Below are 19,544 nucleotides of genomic sequence, written 5' to 3'. Positions count from 1 at the left end.
GATTCATTCAAAGAAATATTACTCAATCACATAATGCAACTCACTGTTACAATGCAACACACTAAACACGTTGCAAAGGCAATTTTTCATTGAAAGACTTCACTTACAAGGCTGCATATTTTATATCATTCTACATACACAGCATTCTGGGAACTTTGAAACGGTGTGGAGGGAAACAAACAGTGGTTGCCAGGGATGAGATGGGGGAGGATGGCTACAAAGCGTTCCCTCCCATTATATATACCTAGTAATTACAAAACTTAAACCACTTTAATCTTGAGAACTAATGACTTAACAAAAATAATCTTTTTCTTCTCTACAAAGTGACTCTTCCCCCATAGGCCTAGATTTTGGTCTTCTTATACTTAATTTTTAGGCTTGGTTAGCAAGATGGCATCAGGCTCTCTTAAAATGAGCCACCAGAACAGAAAACACCCTTGGTTCTCAGTTGATATTTAACTACTGACTCACTTTAACTACTAGTCACTTCTTCCTTGATAACTGAACATTTCTTTCCTAATAACTTTAATTACAGCTGTCTTTCATTCCAAAGTTTCCCCTTTCCTTGGGAATGGCTTTGCTATATTTGTGACCTCCTGACTATGAGACACTGAGGAAATATGTCACCTCAAGGTCCATTCTGCTAAAAACAGCTGGAGCTTTTCATGTATTCTTTCTCCCACACATGAATATAGCGAAGACTAAGGTAGTTTGATGTGTGTGTATGCATGGGATTGTCAGGCTTGAAATAAATTTCATGGAATTTGTTCTAAATTTGGAGTGCAACAAATAGCCTACTTCCTTTCATAAAATAGCAACTATTTGGGGCTGAAGCAATAGCATGCCTGTTAGGGCATTTGCCTTTCACATGGCCGACCCAGGTTCGATCCCAGCATCCCATATGGTCCCCCAAGCCTGCCAGGAATGATTTCTGAGTGCAGAGCCTAAAGTAACCTGAGTGCTGCTGGGTGTGGTCCAAGGAAAAAAAAAAGGCAACTATTTATACCAGAAATGGTATTCAAGATACTGTTTACACAGAATGTACTACTACAACCAGGACATGGAAAAGGAGAATTCAATTAATGTCTCACTCTTTAATGTTCTTTCTGACCTGTAAGCAAGCCTCTTACCTTTAATGAGTCTCACTTTTTTAAATCTCAAAAATGAGATGTCAACTATAAGCTTTGCTATTATTATTTTCCAAAAGGTTGAGAGGAAAAGCTAATGATGGAATGGGTGAGCTTCTTTGGTACTTAATATAAAGGGCATATAGAAGAACTTCTCGCTTTAAAACTCCAACATGATGGACTCTTCACGATTACAGAATCAATCTGAATTTTAATAATTTTTCCATTTTATTACTTGTTATTATCTATTTTTCTTCATCATTTGCTTGGCATCCCAAATCCACTTTAAAATGTAAAAATCCTTCCCAAAACTTTAATAAAAGAGGAAAAACAAGTACATCTCTCCCTAATGTTCCTCCCCCACTCCCCATCTCCTACCTTCTTTATAACCATGGATCACTTCATCATCAAAGAATATCATTTAGCTTCCCTGCTAAGTAAAGACATAAAGGAAAGAGAAACTACATCATGCAGAAAACAAAAAGAACAAAAAGGCCAAAAAGAGACCTAGAAGAGTCAGACACAAAGTAGAGTCAGAAAGGCAAAGAAACAATTAAAAGAAACTTCACAGGACAGAAATTTTACTCAATGAGCCTAAGTAAAATTTCCTTCTTAAGGTCAGAAAAGAAGTCCAAGCTATAAAGGTCAGTGTTGTGAAATTCAGGATTTTTAGGACTTCCCAACAATAAATGGTCATCTAGCAACTGAAAGAAGATGGCAATTTAACATCACAAAACAAAACATTGGATCAAATGAAACCATAGAGATGACAAAGTTGTCAAGTGAAGAGACAGCAAATTTAAAATTTTACCAAAACTTGGCTTAACTGCTATAAGCAATTATACTTAAAGTGAAGCACACATTTCCTGAGCAAGGAGCTACTGTGACAATGAAAATACTGTATTAATATATCTACAAAATATGCAAGAATTGAATTTCTGAGAAGAGTTTTTCCAACACAATATAAAACTGTTAACTTTCGCTCCCAGTTTTAGATGCCAATAATTTAACTGCTACTTTTTTTCCCTCTTTACCAATAACATAATTGAGGACTGAAATTAAAAAGCTTTATCATTAAGAGGCTTTCTCTTAACTAAGTTTTGACTTTCCTTTTCAATGGAATAATTCTATTCTATATATATTATGGAGTACTAATTAATTAATGAAATTAAAATATAAAAACAAAGATGAAATTATACCTACCTTAAAAGGTATAATTTTAATTTAATTGCATACTAGCAACACACATTGTTTGGATTCAGTAATTGATATGAAAGAAATTTGCAGGTTGAAAGAGTATCATGGTTAAATCAGGCTGGTCGACATTCTGCCAAATTTATTGTGCTCTTTATTTTTGATAGGCACAGCCAACCATTTTCCCTCTTGATACCACTTTTATTTCTGTCTTATCTCTTTCCCTCCAGATGCCAAAATTAACATACACCTTCCTATCCTTCGCTGATTCTATCTTCTCAATCCCACTGTCGAGCTGCATATGGATTAGGGTTCTCATATCTAGAATGCCAGAGAAATCTCCATCTCCTTTCAGTAGAACCTATTTGGCTCCAACTACACATTCCCAATTAACGTAAAATGCACATTGTGACCAGTATTCTGAAAATAAACTCTTTCCTTCCCTTATCTGAAGAATGCTCAGATCCCTTGTAGAGAACCTAACAATAATAATACCTGAAAAAGGTATTACAGGAAAAATCAAGACAAAAATTATGCTGACCATGTTTTAGAAATCTAGCAATAGCAAAATAATTAGCTAACTTTCTGGGTTTTTCAAATGAACTCGATGTTGAAACATCCAGGGCAACATGAGAAAGGCTTGGTATCTCAAACATATGGCAGTTCTAAAGATTTCTGTACCAACAAGGACTGTGTTAAATACTATGTGCCTATATTTCATGATGGATTTCAAGTAATATATTAGTAAACAAAACAGAAGCCCCTCCCCTCAGAGTTGGGATTATAGCTCAGTAATTAAAGACACACCTTCCATGTCTGGAGCCCTGGGTTTAACTTCTGTACTTACACACTGTCCACAGAACAAAACAAAACAAAACCTGCCTCATGGGTCTGTATTTCAGGTTTGAATAGATGCTAAAGAATAGGGAAAACAACTCACAAGGAAAATGAAAGTACTAATGACACTCCATATTTAATGTACTCCCTTTGAATCATCTGGGGAAGTGAATGCATCTGTTATAAACTTAATTGTGAATTCTTATACTTACAAAATTACAGTATAAGGGGCTGAAGCTATAGAACAGTAGGTATGACATTGGCCTTGCACGCAGAGGACCCACACCCCTCTGGGTGTGGCCCTCCCCAAAATTACAGCATAAATACCTGCCACGTATATGTTTGATGTGAATGTCACTATTTCTTTTTGTTGTTGTTGTTGTTGTTTTGTTTTGTTTTTTGAGCCACACCCCGTGATGATTAGGGGTTACTTCGGGCTTTGTACTCAGAAATCTCTCCTGCCTTGGGGACCATATAGGACACCAGGGGATCAAACCGAGGTCCATCCTAGGCTAGTGTGGGCAAGGCTTGCGCCACTGCTCCGGCCCTGAATGTCACTATTTCTGAAAAAATAGTCTGTTTCACTCCTTGAATTCAACAATCTGACTACTGTCTAGCCTACATAGATCAACGTATATTTTCAGTTCAGCAAATCTACATGAAAAGGCTGTCCTTTATTCTTACCATACCCTAACAAGATTATATTTAATATTGAATACTAAATACTAAATACTAATACTCTTAATACTAAAGAGCTCAGACTCATAGGCAATTCTAATATTTTAGATCATAAAGCAAATACTTGGGATTTCTAAGTATCAGTTATTATTTAGTGTTCTCAATTTCTGCCTTGCTCATCTACACCAAAACTTTTGGTTCTTATTAATCATGTAATAGTTAAAGACAAGATACCAGAAAGACTATGTAATGACTTGGGAAAGTGTCTACAAAAAGAACACAGCAGTAAAAAGAGCTAAAATGAGAATATTCTTATAATTTAATTTTAAGCTCTTCTGATGTTCAATGACTAATATTGCGGTTAACTCCAAGCTGTCAATAGTATGAACAGTTTAAGGACACAATGGAAGGAAAAAAATTACCTGAACATATGTTTAAAGTAATTTCACCCAAGAGAAGTCTTTGTCTGTCTTAAACAGAATCTAATTGTTTATTTCACAACTTGAATTAGTAAAAGCATGATTACCTTTTGGGAAAACAAATTCTTTATTGTGAAACTCAGTATCTTCACCAGCATCTTAGCTATCATGGTCTCAAATGTAAAACTTTCATTCCCAATCAATCTGGATTTGTCTGACTCCAAATATTAGAACTGAGAAAAAGGGAGGTGAGGCTATTATTAGATGGCTCAAACTCAGGTCTTCTAGCTGCTAGATTCTTACTATTTCCACTCTACTATTCTCAATATATTAAATATAAACAATCAGAGTCTGCAAAGATCCACAACCCTTATTTCAATAACCCTGAGAACCTAGAACAGAATCTCCATAAATGCACAGGTTATAAGTTCATGATCATTTGTCCAAGAAAGATGAAAGCATTAAACCTGATATATACACAACTATCTACAAATTTACTATGAATCGATAGTAATATGAATAGTAATCATGTATTTGAATGAATCTAGTACACCAGAGATCTGTATTTTAGGGCAGATACTACATATCTGTACTAGCCCTGCCCTTTCCATCTCAATCCTTCAGCACTCTGCCTCTGAGCTAATCCCAGCCTTGGTATTTTTTTTGAAGATGCAACTTCAGGTGCTCCTATCCAAATACTGGCAACTCAAGCCACAGATAAGATAAAGATTCCTATTGAAACTTTCATTTCCATCCTATCTTCGTTTCCTATGTTTTCCTTTGCTTTGATATTTGTTATGAAAAGTTCTCACATTACTTTATGTTTGTATACATAATCTCCAAATAAAGGGACTGTCTCTTATTTTTATCAGAGTACAAATGATTCAAATATATAGGCAAAGTATTCCAAATGTAGCACAGATCAATATGTGGTACTTTTAAAAAGATCTGAAAGTAAAGCAATGAATGACAAAATTTAATTCTAATTTTTTAATGATGGTATAGATTGAGGGCAAATACAATTCTTTATTGTCATATTTTCTAACTCCATGAAACCATACCGATGGGTACATAATTCTGAATTTGACATAATTTTCATTGCAAAAAATTCTTTTCTGCATTGTTCCCTCCCTCAATAGTTTAAACATGTCAAAATTACTCTTGGGTTGCAGGCCCCAGAAAAAAACAGTAAAAAGACTGGATTTGGTGTATGAGCATGGTTTTATATGTGTGGTTTATATATGGTTTATATATGTGGTTCTCAAAGTGAGAAGTTCTGGTGGATCTACAAGATTCTTTTAGAAACCCAACTACCAATGTGTGAGGCCAGATTTTCTGTGAACATTCCAACTCAAACAATGGACCACAATAGACTGAATGCAGAACCAAATATGAGGTTTCAGCTACCTTTTGTTCAGCCACAAATGAAGAAATTTATTAAAAAAAAAAAAAAAAAAAGGAAGTGAAACATTGCCATTCTTCTCACAAATTTTTCTTTGCTCAGAAAATATAGTTATGGACCAGAGAGATAGCATGGAGGTAAGGCATTTACCTTTCATACAGAAGGATGGTGGTTTGAATCCCAGCATCCCATATGGTCCCGCATGCCTGCCAGGGGCATTTCTGAGTGCAGAGCCAGGAGTAACCCCTGAGCACTGCTGGGTGTGTCCCAAAAACCAAAAACAAAACCAAAAAAAGGAAAATATAATTATATCCCATGTCAAATCCCTCAGTTCTGATTTCTAATGAGATCAATGCCAATAGTTATAATCCACATAAACAAAAACTCTCTGGGAAGTAAGTTTTAGGAATTTAGAGGAATTTTGAGAGAACAGACAGCTTGAGAAGCAGCTGCTAAGCTGAAACTGAGTAATATATTTATTCCTGTCTGTAGTGTATCTGAAGACCATCCAGGGGACTTCAAAACTACACAACAAACAGAATCTGATCTCGGTCTTCATCCAATACAATATCTGGTTTTGGTAATAAATTTGCCAAGATTATGTTAAAATAAGCAACTTAAAGTAAGGATCACTCCCTAGTCTTTATTTGGGGGTGGGGGTGGGGTAGCTAGGATTTAATCCTAGCTCTGTGATCAGAAATCACTCCTGGCAGGCTCAGAGGACCATGCAGTAGGTGTACTGGGGATTGAACCTAGGTCCGTCATGGGTAACAGTGTGCAAGGAAAATGCTCTACCACTGTGCTATCACTCCAGCCCCTATATTTTCCCTTGTTGTTTTTTTTTTTTAAATAGTTTTTATTGAGACCAATGTGAATTACAAGTCTTCATTTGTTTAAAGTACATGGTGACGGTGAATTGGGGCAATTCCCACCACCCGTCCTCTGTTCCTAACCAACCTCCGGCCCTGTTCCTACCAGGCCAAGGAAATTTCCTTTCTAATTTCCCCAATACTTACTGTGCCTATGGGAAAAAAAAAATTTATCACACCAGTATTTTCCTTTTTTAATAAAAAATAAAAAATGACTATTGTACTTCCTGGCCTTAAAAACATATCTCAAAAAAGATCGATTCCATCATGAATCATAATCTATTTAGCTGCATAATAAATACAATCCTATATCAACAAGCTCCTTAGAGCATTTTTAAATCTAAAGAAATAAAATCCCCTAGATGTGGTATACTTAACTGACAGTGTAAGTAGTAATGTACAAAAAATTAGTATTTGCTAAGTTATGTGTATGCATTTATACAGCATTTTAAAATGTTAATATTTTACATGTTTATATTTGAAGTTCTAAAACTTCAAAAAAAGTTGTCTCAATTTGTCTTAAAATATATTTCAAGGAAACTTTATAAAACAGTATTTTCTTAAATATAAACTTGCTTTCTCCTAAGAATTAACTTTCTATCTAAATAATGTGTACTACTGGCTTGGAGAAAGTCCCCGTTCTCTCAACGTTAGAAAAAATTCAAGAATAATAACCATGATTTCAGAATTTGCCATTCTGTTGAATTATGTATTCTTAGTCAGGAAGTATTTCATCATAAATATAAGATTCTAAAAACTTTTAGTTTTCTTTTATAAAATAATTTGAAAATGATAAATGAGAAAAAAAATCTGTATATCTGTCTGGATTTTTGTTCTGAAACTTTTATTTCTTTTTCAAAGAGTGAACATGTTTTTTTCATTTTTAAAAAAAATAATAAATATCTTTATTCAAGCACCTTGATTACAAACATGATTGTAGTTGAGTTTCAGTCACCAGTGCAACATTCCCTTCACCAATGTCCCCAAAGAAACTTTTATTTTAAAATGTCCTTAAAAATCAGTAATTAAGAGTAATTCCAAATATACCATAATTTGCAATTATAGGCTTGAAGTAGATTTGATAAATATCAAAACTGAAATTTACTAGCACCCTTTTTACTAAAAACCCTCTACAAATAATTTATTACCTGTTAGAGAGGACTGTTACTTTTTGGAGAAAACAATATAAATTACACTAGAAAGATTTTGATAACTATGATCTTTCCAACGAAGAACAAAAAAAATAAATTTAAGATGTGGAAAAAAATGCTTAAATCCACAGTAAAAGCAAAAGTCCCATTATGATTGCAAAACCTTTCAAATTGTGAAACTGAAGTTATTTGTAAAATAGACAAAAGTAAAGCAGCTTCCTCAGTCATTTTTTGAGACCTCAGCATCAATTTAAGAAAAAATGCTTATATTTAAAAGACCTATTTCAAAATACAAACTCCTACACTAAGAGCAAGTATGAACATGAACTCGATTTATTTCAGGCAACAGCTTAATCCACGTGTATACAAATGGCGGTGAGGAGAACCTTCCAATAAAAAGCAGCTATTTGCTCAGCTATCTAATTATTTAAGTATCAAGATTTACTTTATTAAATAAAACTTGCGGGGCTGGAGAAGTGGCGCAGGGCGTAAGGCATCTGCCTTGTGCAAGCTAGCCTAGAAGGAACCGCAGTTCGATTCCCTGATGTCAATATGGTCCCCCAAGCCAGGGGTGATTTCAGAGCATATAGCCAGGACTAACCCCTGAGCATCACCGGGTATGGCCAATAAATAAATAAATAAATAAATAAATAAATAAATAAATAAATAAATAAATAAATAAATAAATAAATAAATAAATAAATAAATAAAACAAAACAAAACTTGAGTGTAAAAAAATAGTTCTAAGAAAAGTGAAAAATTTAAAAGTCACATGGACTTTGCACAACCATACAGAGGGAATCAAGAGGATTTGGATTCATAATGAAGAAGAAAAGATAATCTCAGCAAACAATGCTACTACTTACTCCTCCAAAACAGCAAAAGAGGAATCAAACTGTGGTTGTTTTGAAGCTTGGCACAGAAGTTTAAATAAATTATTTGAATAAAATCCCTTTCCCATTTATTTAATTTTCCCAATTCCTTTTCCCAGCAATGAAATGATACTGTGTAACTTTGTCTAGTCACTGGGGCATTTTCTTAGCACTTTGTGGAAACCGTTGGCTTTGAAAATGAGCAGGCTGATTTGAAACAAAAGTTAAGACAAAATACAGAATGCAAACCACTACAAAAATGCAATTTAGAAAGAGGATCAAGCCAAGCAGATAAGCAAATTCATAAAATCAGTTTTCTGGGACAATGCAGTTCCCTAATTTCAAAAGTCCAAACAAAAGCAAAGCGTGCAGACTTACATTGCTTCTTTAGTTCTCTGAGCTGCTGTTTAAATTGTACAAATTTCTCATTCTTTTGAAAGTCTGCATCTGAATTCTTACTCTGTAAAGCCAAAAATTTCTTCTCCACTAGTAATTTTAGGTCAGGTATTTTTTCAGGACGTTCTTCTTTTACCTGAGGAAGAAGGTAAATGTTTACTGTGTAAACTGAGGCAAACCATGTAGTAAAGTTTTACTATACACACACACACACACACACACACACACACACACACACACACACACAATCTCATCATTCATTTTAGAATATAATGAGATAGAAAACGAAACCCCTTAGGTTCCAACAAAGAACCAAAGTGTGAAAGTTGCTATAGAATAGACTACTGGTACAAAATGGTTTGTAATATTTTCCCATTTGCCCACGGCTTTCCTAAATAAACCTTACATGGCCCCACTGAGGTGTTGAGATAAAACTTGAGATGGGGGGTGGAGAAACATGAGGCCAACATACTCCCCACCATCAGAACTGTGTCCTTCAACTTCATCAGAACACAAATATCACTGATTTTTTGTTTCTTAAGTTTCATCTACAGTCTTCTTTACTTATTCTTCGGATTGAAGTAACACTGAGTTATATAAATTTCAGGCTTATATCAATGAAAGTATAACTACATTAGAATCCCCAGTAGAATTCCAAGTTTCACCTCCTTGCTCCTTTGAATGTTGTTATGGTCCCTGACCCGCTCAATCCTTTCTCTAATTGCTAATTGTGCTTCCAGTCCAAAGGTTCAATTTTTGTTTTATTTAGTTCACCTGTTCACTTGTTTTCCATAGATTCCACATACATACAAAATCATATATTTGTCTTTCTCTCTGGCTGAGTTGTAAAACCTCTATGCATATGTATTGTAGCAAATGCCAGGACTAAGCCTTTCTATCTGAGTGTATATAAATAGCACATCCACTGTGTACATATACCGCGTCTTCAACTGCCGTTTGTCAGACATCTGGCATTTGTTTCCAGTTCTTGGCTGTTTAAATAATGCTGCGATAAACATGGGAAAGCATGTATCTCTTAGAATGAGTATTTTTGTTTTATTGGGGAAATAACCAGAAGCAGTGTAAGTGGACTGTAGTAATTTCCACTTTTAATTTTTTGAGGAATCTCTTCATTAATCTCTTCATTTGCCTCAAACAAAGACTGCACACTTGCCTTTGCACCAAGAGATTTTATGGGTTCACTTTACATCCTCTCCAAACCTGTTGTTTCTTGTCATTTGGATTACATGGCTTCTTTCCTCAGTCCCCCTCTTATTATTGCCTGAGTAATCACTCTATCTTTTATCCTACTCCATGTTCCTCAATGTCCTTTACTTCAGCAGGTGGGAGTGACTATTTCACAAAGGCAGACTTTGAACTTCCACCAGTGAACTTGAATTTCCACCATCTGCTTCTATAAAGAGAACTAAACAGTACCTTTTCTGTTCAAGGTTCTCTATCATTGTTGTTCTTTTTCCTCCCACTATCTCATTATACTTTCGTGTATATATAAACATTTGTATTTTTACCACTTTACAATTCATGTCCTTTTAAGATGACTTAGTCAAACACTTAAAAGTTTGCTTTAACATGTATCTATCCATTCATCCAACTGTCCTATCTATCCTCAATCTTGTGCTTAAATTTGCTCCTAATTTTACCTTCATCTTTTTTTTTTTGGTTTTTGGGCCACACCTGGTGACGCTCAGGGGTTACTCCTGGCTATGCACTCAGAAGTCACTCCTGGCTTGGGGGACCATATGGGACGCCGGGGGGATCGAACCACGTTCTGTCCTAGGCTAGCACTGGCAAGGCAGACACCTTACCTCTAGAGCCACCACCCCGGCCCCCTACCTTCATCTTTTATGAAACTTTGTCTCTCTAGTCTCTTCCTTTCAATTCCAAGTATTTAAGTGGCTCCTCATGCACATTACTTGTGAACAAAAAGCCTCTTTCAATCACTATCTCTGCCTACTTTGTTGGTGGGGAACAACCAACTGTACCTGGTTTCTACTTCTTTATACTCAAACTTTACTAACTAAAATCAGTTGCTGGTCCTATAATTTCTTTGGGATTATTGTTCTTCACTTCTTCATTCATAATTGCACTCAGTAATACTGCACTTCTTTCTCATGCTATTGACATCTAGCAAAATCCATCGAACACCTTGTATCCAGATACTTTTTTAGATTTATACCACAGCCCAATAATCGGTACTTATATTTATTTCTTTATAGTTTTCTCAACATGATAAGATTTGGGGGAACAAAATATTTTCCTTATCTCTACTAGAAGAATTTTCAGTACATAGATAGTAATTAACATATTTCCTTAAAATATTTCAAAGTAATCAATCTTATTAGTTCCAAATATAGTCACCTTCAAAAACACATAATTATTGCTAATTAACTTCCATTTCTAAATTATTAGTTGCTGATAATAGTAAAGTGAGTATATAGCATAATTTATGAGTTAAAACATAACTTAGATGACTTATAAACTACTATTCAATTAGCTAAACTATGGCAATGCTAAGACCACTAAACAGAAAATTCTAGTCAAAAAAATTCTCAACAAGATGGGAATTGAAAAAACTTTCCTCAATATAGTCAAAGCCATTTGCCACAAGCCTGTGACAAAAATTGTCACTCAGTAGGGAAAAACTAAATGTTTTTCCTCTAAGATCTGACAAAGACAAGGTTGCCTGCCTACTCTCTCCACTTTTATTCAATATAGTACTGGAAGTACTTGCCATAACAATTAGGCAAGAAAAAGATATAAAGAGCACCTAAGTAGGAAAGTAATAAGTCAAGTTCTCATTGTATGAGGATAACAAGATACTGTACTTAGAAAATCCTAAAAGCTAACAATAAAATTTCTAGAAGCAACAGATTTGTATAGTAAAGAGGCAGGCTACGAAATTAATATGCAAAAATCCATGGATTTTCTATCTACAAATAATCAAAGAGAAAAAATTCTGAGACAGCCGTGAGTCTTAGCATTTGCCTTCTATATGCTGAGTTCCTGGGTTTGACCCCCTGGCATGGCAAGAAAAGATATAAAGAGGTCAGAGATAGCACAGAGGTAGGACATTTGCCTTGTATGTGGCCAACCCAGGACAGGCCTGGGTTCAATTTCTAGCATCCCATATGGACCCCGAGCCTGCCAGAAGCAATTTCTGAGCTCAGAGCCAGGAGTAACCCGAGTGCCGCCAAATATCAAAAACCAAAAAAAAAAAAAAAAAACTTATAAGTCAATATAGGATGCATTTCTGATCTCTATAAATGTCATTATTAATCAAAGCACGTGAAGTCAAAAGATCATTTGTAATTATTTGTTTTGATTATCCTTTGTCATGGAGAAAATAATAATAAAATCATTTTCTTAACTTTAACTGTTGGGCATTTTTATTAGCTAAATTTAAAATTAAAATTAAGCATGAGACCAAAAGACCTAACATTTAATAAGTGTAGGAACTGTTCTTTCTAGATAGAGGATGTTAAACAATTCACACTCAAAGAGAACTATGAGAAAGACAGAGAAATTAAAATGACAAATTTGAGATATAATTAAAAATGTTGAATAAGTCTTAGAAGGCTAAAGAACCAATAAAGCTCAGTTTGGAAAAGAGAAGATACAAATGCAATTTAATAATGCTTTATGCCTGAATAAAAGTTATTATACATAATGAATACCTCATACTAGATAGAACAAGATGAGACAAGTAAGAAATACCACAAAGAGTTTAAGGTAGATATAGAAAATATTATGAGATCTTAGAAAAATAATTATAGGCTCTTTTTCTGGATTTTTAAAATAAAATAACTCATATGAGGGTTGGAACAATAGCACAAGGGAAGTGCATTTGCTTTGCATGCCGACAACACTGGTTCGATTCCCGGCATCCCATATGGTTCCCCAAGCCTGCCAGGAGTGATTTCTGAGCACAGAGCCAGGAGTAACCCCTAAACGCTGCAGGGTGTGACCAAAAAACAAAACAAGAAATAAATAAATAAATAAATAAATAAATAAAATAACTCACATGCCTTCAAGATCTAACAGTAGCATTACAAAAATGCATATCAACTTCTCAATGTTTTTGATCAGCTTGACATTATCACTTAATCAGGCATCATCAGAAAAGATCTAATTTGAGTAGAGGATCAGTAAATGTGAAAGTTCTTTTCCAAAAAATGTTTCAAGCTTATTCAACATATTTTATTTCTTACTTCAACTACATCTACTTCTGAGAAAATAGAAGAAAGAGGAATGAGATAGCGATATAGGCGAGTAATACAGTAACCAGAAATATGAAAAGGAAAAATCTGAATGAACCTGTTAGTAATTCTTATAATTCCCCTCTTCACATACACTGAGCCCCAAGAGATTTTAGAAAAGGAAACACAAATACTGCAAGTATTTTCTCTGAAATTTAACCTGGAGTTAGCAAGCTGTTCACAGCAGATAATTTCTTATAATATAGTGATTAAAATGACAGCTTGAAGAACAATCCATTCTAAGTTCAAATCAAAGAAATAAATGAACGATTTTTAAAGGTTTTTTGCTTTATATTGTTCAATGAAATGGATGCAAAATCCTCAAAAAAAAAAAAAGTAACCTTTCAGTTACAAGGGTTGGACTGAAAATGGTAGTGATCCCCATTTTCCATAGAATAAATAACCCATATATACTTGGGTCATACAGGTTATTTGATTCGAATCAAATACACTGAGTCTCCAGTCATCTTCTGCTATCTTCTGGAGGGGGCGCTGCTTCAGCTCAGTCCACAAGCCCTGGCTGAGCTGAAGAGGTAGGCGGCTGAACTGAACTGGATGCCACAGAACGTTTTAACCTACAATATCTGCACTTTGTATGAGACCAACAGCAGTGATGATGACAATGTCTATGCTGATACCCTCACACCAGATACAGCTGAAGCTCTCTTTGGACATACAGCTGAGGAGGAAAAGGAATCCAGTTTTGAAGGATTTTCACCTTTGTGATTTAGCTTGATTACCTATTAAGCTATGGTTTTCCGCACTTTAAAGTTTTTTTTTTTTTTTTTTTTTTTTTTTTTTTGGTTTTTGGGCCACATCCGGTGACGCTCAGGGGTTACTCCTGGCTATGCGCTCAGAAGTCGCTCCTGGCTTGGGGGACCATATGGGATGCCGGGGGATCGAACCGCGGTCCGTCCTAGGCTAGCGCAGGTAAGGCAGGCACCTTACCTTTAGCGCCACCGCCCGGCCCACGCACTTTAAAGTTTTAAAGTTACTCAGCTAGTTTACAGTTTTTCTTTAGCAATAAATATTGAAAAACATTGAACCTAATGATTCCTCAATTATTGTACTTGTTTTGGGTATATATTTTTATTTTTGAAATTTACCAGTGGCTACTGCATTTCCACATCGGTTTATATTCGAGTCACTAAGTTTCCCCAGTTTTAGGGTAAAATTAGAGGTATATACTTCTACTTGAATATATATGGTATGACATACTGAAAAGAAAATAGATATTAAGAGAGGGAACCATTTTATCCTTACTTTATCCTTACCTATGAACTAAGTCACTTGAAACAGGACTTAAATATCTCACTAAACTAAGGAAGACTAGTGCATTAGTTTGGTAAGTTTTTTTTCTTTATTTAAACATCTTGATTACAAATATGACTGTGATTAGGTTTCAGTCATGTAAAGAACACCCCACTTCACTAGTGCAACGTTCCCACCACCAATGTCCCAAATCTCCCTCCATCCCACCCCACCCCCATCTGTACTCTAGTCAGGCTTTCCAGTTCCCTCATTCATTCACATGATTATGGTAGTTCTCAGTGTAGTTATTTCTATAACTGCATTCACCACTCTTTGTGGAGAGCTTCATGAAGTGAGCTGGAAGTTCCAGCCCTCCTCTCACTGTCTCTAGGGATTGTTGCAAAAATGACTTTTATTTTTCTTAAAACCCACAGATGAGTGAGACTATTCTGCGTCTCTCTCCCTCTGACTTATTTCACTTAGCATGATAGACTCCATGTACATCCATGTATAGGAAAATTTCATGACTTCAACTCTCCTGACGGCTGCGTAATTTTCCACTGTGTATAAGTACCACAGTTTCTTTAGCCATTTGTCTGTTGAAGGGCATCTTGCTTGTTTCCAGAGCCTGGATATTGTGAATAGTGCTACAATAAATATAGCTGTGAGGAAGGGGTTTTCATATTGTATTCTTGTGTTCCTAGAGTACATCCCTAGGAGTGGAATAGCTGGGTCAAATGGGAGCTCAATTTCCAGTTTTTGGAGGAATTTCCATATTGCTTTCCATAGAGGTTGGACTAGATGGCATTCCCACCAGCAGTGGATAAGAATTCCTTTCTCTCCACATTCCCGCCAGCACTGACTGTTCTCATTCTTTGTGATGTGTGCCAATCTCTGTGGTGTGAGATGGTATCTCATCGTTGTTTTGATTGGCATCTCCCTAATGATCAGTGATGAGGAGCATTTTTCATGTGCCTTTTGGTCATTTGTATTTCTTTTTAATCAAAGTGTCTGTTCATTACTTCTCCCATTTTTTGATGGGATTAGATTTTTTTTCTTGTAAAGTTCTGTCAGTGCCCTGTATATTTTGGATATTAGCCCCTTATCTGATGGGTATCGGGTGAATAGTTTCTCCCACACAGTGGGAGCTCTTGTATCCTGGGCACTGTTTCTTTAGAGGTGCAGAAGCTTCTCAGCTTAATGTAATCCCATCTGTTTATCTCTGCTTCCACTTGTTTGGAAAGTGCAGATTCCTCCTTGAAGATGCCTTTAGTCTAAATGTCATGGAGTGTTTTACTTCCCTGTTGTTCTATATACCTTATGGTATCAGATCTGATATCAAGGTCTTTAATCCATTTGGATTTTACCTTTGTGCATGATGTTAACTGGGGGTCTATGTTTGCTTTTTTGCAAGTGGCTAACCAGTTCTGCCAGCACCACTTGTTGAAGAGGTTCTCCCTGCTCCACTTAGGATTTCTTGCTCCTTTGTCAAAGATTAGGTGATTGTATGTCTGGGGAACATTGTCTGAGAACTAAAGCCTATTCCACTGATCTGAGGGTCTGTCTTTATTCCAATATCATGCTGTTTTGATAACTATTGCTTTGTAGTACAGTTTAAAGTTGGGGAAAGTAATGCCTCCCATTTTCCTTTTCCCTAAGAGTGCTTTAGCTATTCAAGGGTATTTATTGTTCCAGATGAATTTCAGAAGTGTTTGATCCACTTCTTTGAAGAACGTCATGGGTACCTTTAGAGGTATCACACTAAATCTGTACAATACTTTGGGGAGTATTGCCATTTTAATGATGCTAATCCTGCCAATCCATGAGCAGGGTATGTGTTTCCATTTCCGTGTGTCCTCTCTTATTTCTTGGAGTAGGGCTTTATAGTTTTCTTTGTATAGGTCCTTCACATCTTTGGTCAAGTTGACTCCAAGATATTTGAGTTTGTGTGGCAATAATGTGAATGGGATTGCCTTCTTGACGTCCATCTCTTCCCTATCATTATTGGTGTATAAAAAGGCCATTGATTTCTGTGTGTTAATTTTGTAGCCTGCCACCTTGCTATATGAGTCTACTGTTTCTAGAAGTTTTTTGGTAGAGTCTTTGTTCTGACTATTCAGGTGTGTTTCTTGTAGGCAGCAGAAGGTTGGATTCATCTTTTTGACCCATTTTGCACTCTGTGTCCTTTAGTTGGTGAATTTAGTCCATTGACATTGAGGGAGATGATTGTCATAGGGTCTAATGTCATCAGTTTGGTAAGTTTTCATAACAAAGTATAGCAGATTAAGTGACCTAAACAACAGAAATTTGTTTTTATCATAATTCTAGAAACTATGTATGTGAAACCATGGTGAATGTAAGAGACACAAGCTCATTACTCTCTAGATTGCAGATGGCTGCCTTCTCTCTCCCTGTGTAACCACATGGTTCTCCCTCTGTATAGATGTGTCCAAATTTCTTCCTTAAGAGAAATCAATCTGATATCGAATTAGGGATTACCCGAATGAATTAAGTGAATTCTTAAAAATTATCCCTAAAGAGGGGCTGGAGCAATAGTATAGCAGTAGGGTGTTTGACTTGCATGCAGCTGCTCAGAATGGACCTGGGTTCAATCCCTGGTGTCCCATATGGTCCCCCAAGTCAAAAGTGATTTCTGAGTACATAGTCAGATATAACCCCTGAGCATCACTGGGTGTGGCCCAAAAACTAAAAAAATTAAAAAAAAAAGAAAAAGAAAAAAATTATCTCTAAAGATAGTCACATTTGTGAAATATAGGGGTTACTGAACTTTATGTGAATTTGAGGGAAACACAAGTCAACTCAAATAGTGGGAAAACAATTTTAGCATGGAAATTTTAAAAGTTTGCAAATTAATAATATTTATAGCATTACCCTTCTAAAATGGTAGAGAATACTGAGAAAGAAACCCAGTAGATGTTTTGCTAACAAAGAATTTTAAAAGCCCTTCAGAGAGAAAAAAGGAAGGCTTTCAGGCATCACCTCTTACCCATGTAGTATTATTCCATGGTAAGCAAGGTCACTGACCAGGAGAGAAGTCCAGAAGAGTCCATGAGGCTCTGCTGAGAAGCTTTGGCTGACCTGAGAGGTAGCAAAGACTCAAAAGACACTAACACATTTTAAGAAGTTATACTCCTGAATATTTTAAATGAAAACTACAAGGATAGTGAGGGTGACTAGGAGACAGGGCAGGGCCAGAGTCAGGACTTGCTTTAAGTCCAGAGTTCTTTTCCCCTGAGCCGCTGTACCCTGAGGGTTTCTAGTAAGATGTGCTGGAGGGGAACCGGATGTTTCTCTCCATCACCTGGGTCCAGAATTAGCACCTATGTGGATTTGCTCGTCAGCTTGGTCCCTGGACTTGCTGCAGCCACAGAACATCACAGGTTTTTCCCCTTGGTCTCTGTGATTGGAACTTTTCCATCTTTTTGGCTTTTGGTTCCCTACCTGGTGAAGCATGGGGCATCTTCTTGTCTCAGTGACGATATTTACTCCTGGGGATGATAAGGACCTGCACAGCATAAGCTCTGGCCCATGCAGCATCTCTTGAACTCTGTCCCGAGGGACAGTGGGGACAGAACACCTTGGCACAGAACTGGCAGGCAGGAGAACACTGATGACTATTTTGCTGGAAACACATTCTTGCCATTCTTTGAACTTGTCACTGTGTAGGTGAGTCCATGTCCTCACCGTCCTAGCTCTTGGGCAAACACTGAGGCAAACTTTCGAAGCTGCTGTTACCGGGGGCAGATAGATCTGGATAAATTCACCTAGATAAATCCTGGATAAAACTCAAGGTCTGTACTCCAGAGTCAGTAAGGTTTCTTCCGAATGTGTGTGTGGGGGAGACACACGGACACTTTCACTCTGGATACTGAGAGCTAGGATGGATGGTGTCAGGGACATGGAAACCTGCTGTGCTTAAGTGGGCAGTTTCTAGAAGATTTCACATGACCCAGAAGTGGTGACTCCACTTGATTCAAGAAGTGGTTCCTTGCCAGGAGCAGCTGGCCCCTGCCTGTCTCCAGGCTCAGATACGACCTTGACTCCATATTACTCTATTCTGGTGCACTGAGGGGCTGGAGAGATCAACGTGTGAGGGTACGCGGCCTGCTTCGGACATGAGATGCCTCATTTACCACAAAAGGCAGACCAATTCTCTCCCCCGAGTGATGAAGAAGGGGTTCAATCATGGCACTGGTCAGCCTCCAGGAAATGCCATCCAACTTGGTGGTGTGGAGAAGCAGGGCAGTGCCTAGGTACTGCCATTCCTCCAAGGCATACACCTCAAACTAACTCTCTCTCTCTCTCTCTCTCTCTCTCTCTCTCTCTCTCTCTCTCTCTCTCTCTCTCTCTCTCTCTCTGATACTTAGTTCCCAGAGCTCTTGTTCCCTTTGTATTATCTTTGCAGTCCCCAAAACTCATTTTATTGTCTGTTGTTGTTTGTTCTTTCTAAATAAACTTATAACTCAAAAAAAATTAAATAAAATGAAAGCTACAGTTAAAGCTGATAAGATAGATACACAACAGAGAGTAAGAAGAAAATTATTGCTGTATGACAATAGCTGGCAACTTGGTCAAATTGCAATGCTATTTCTGAAGCAGAATGAATCACTGTGACTTTTTTTTTTTTTTTTTTTGGCTAGGTAACACAGGCAGTGAAGCTAAGAGGTTGGAAGGGTGGAGGCAGGGCCACTTCCAGAGATGCTTAGGTACAGATTTATGAGTTGTTGCTTCACTGAATCTCTTGTGAAAGGAAGACAAAGGATTGCTGATAATTTGAATATATTTAGTATTTAATATGGGCATTTCTTGAAGAAGTGACATTTCAAATATGAGAATATCTTGAAGAAGGGGCCATTCAGAAAGCATATCTAAGTGGGGGTATCTAGTAAGCTCTCGGAAAGACACTGAAAGCAAGAGCACGGAAAGGGACGGAAAAAAAAAAAAAGAAATTTAAAAGGATCTCTAAAAAGAGCAAAGAGAAAAACCAGGAGTGAGAAATAACACAGAATAAACACAAAAAACACAAAAAAAGTGAAATCTCCTTAAAATA

General features: G+C 36.5%; 1 protein-coding gene across 2 annotated transcripts in view; it reads right to left on the bottom strand.

The window, feature by feature from the left end:
* NSMCE2 (NSE2 (MMS21) homolog, SMC5-SMC6 complex SUMO ligase) overlaps positions 1 to 19,544 on the bottom strand; it is a 306,778-nt gene that overhangs the window by 185,709 nt on the left and 101,525 nt on the right. For both annotated transcript variants that reach the window (XM_049765797.1, XM_049765798.1), the window contains exon 3: positions 8,928 to 9,081. In XM_049765797.1, the coding sequence (XP_049621754.1) occupies positions 8,928 to 9,081 (154 nt within the window). The remainder of the gene's footprint in view (positions 1 to 8,927; positions 9,082 to 19,544) is intronic.

Source organism: Suncus etruscus, chromosome 19 (assembly GCF_024139225.1).
Source record: "Suncus etruscus isolate mSunEtr1 chromosome 19, mSunEtr1.pri.cur, whole genome shotgun sequence".
Taxonomy (NCBI): domain Eukaryota; kingdom Metazoa; phylum Chordata; class Mammalia; order Eulipotyphla; family Soricidae; genus Suncus; species Suncus etruscus.
Note: the sequence above shows the minus strand (reverse complement) of the source record. Positions and strands in the feature narration are given on the sequence as shown.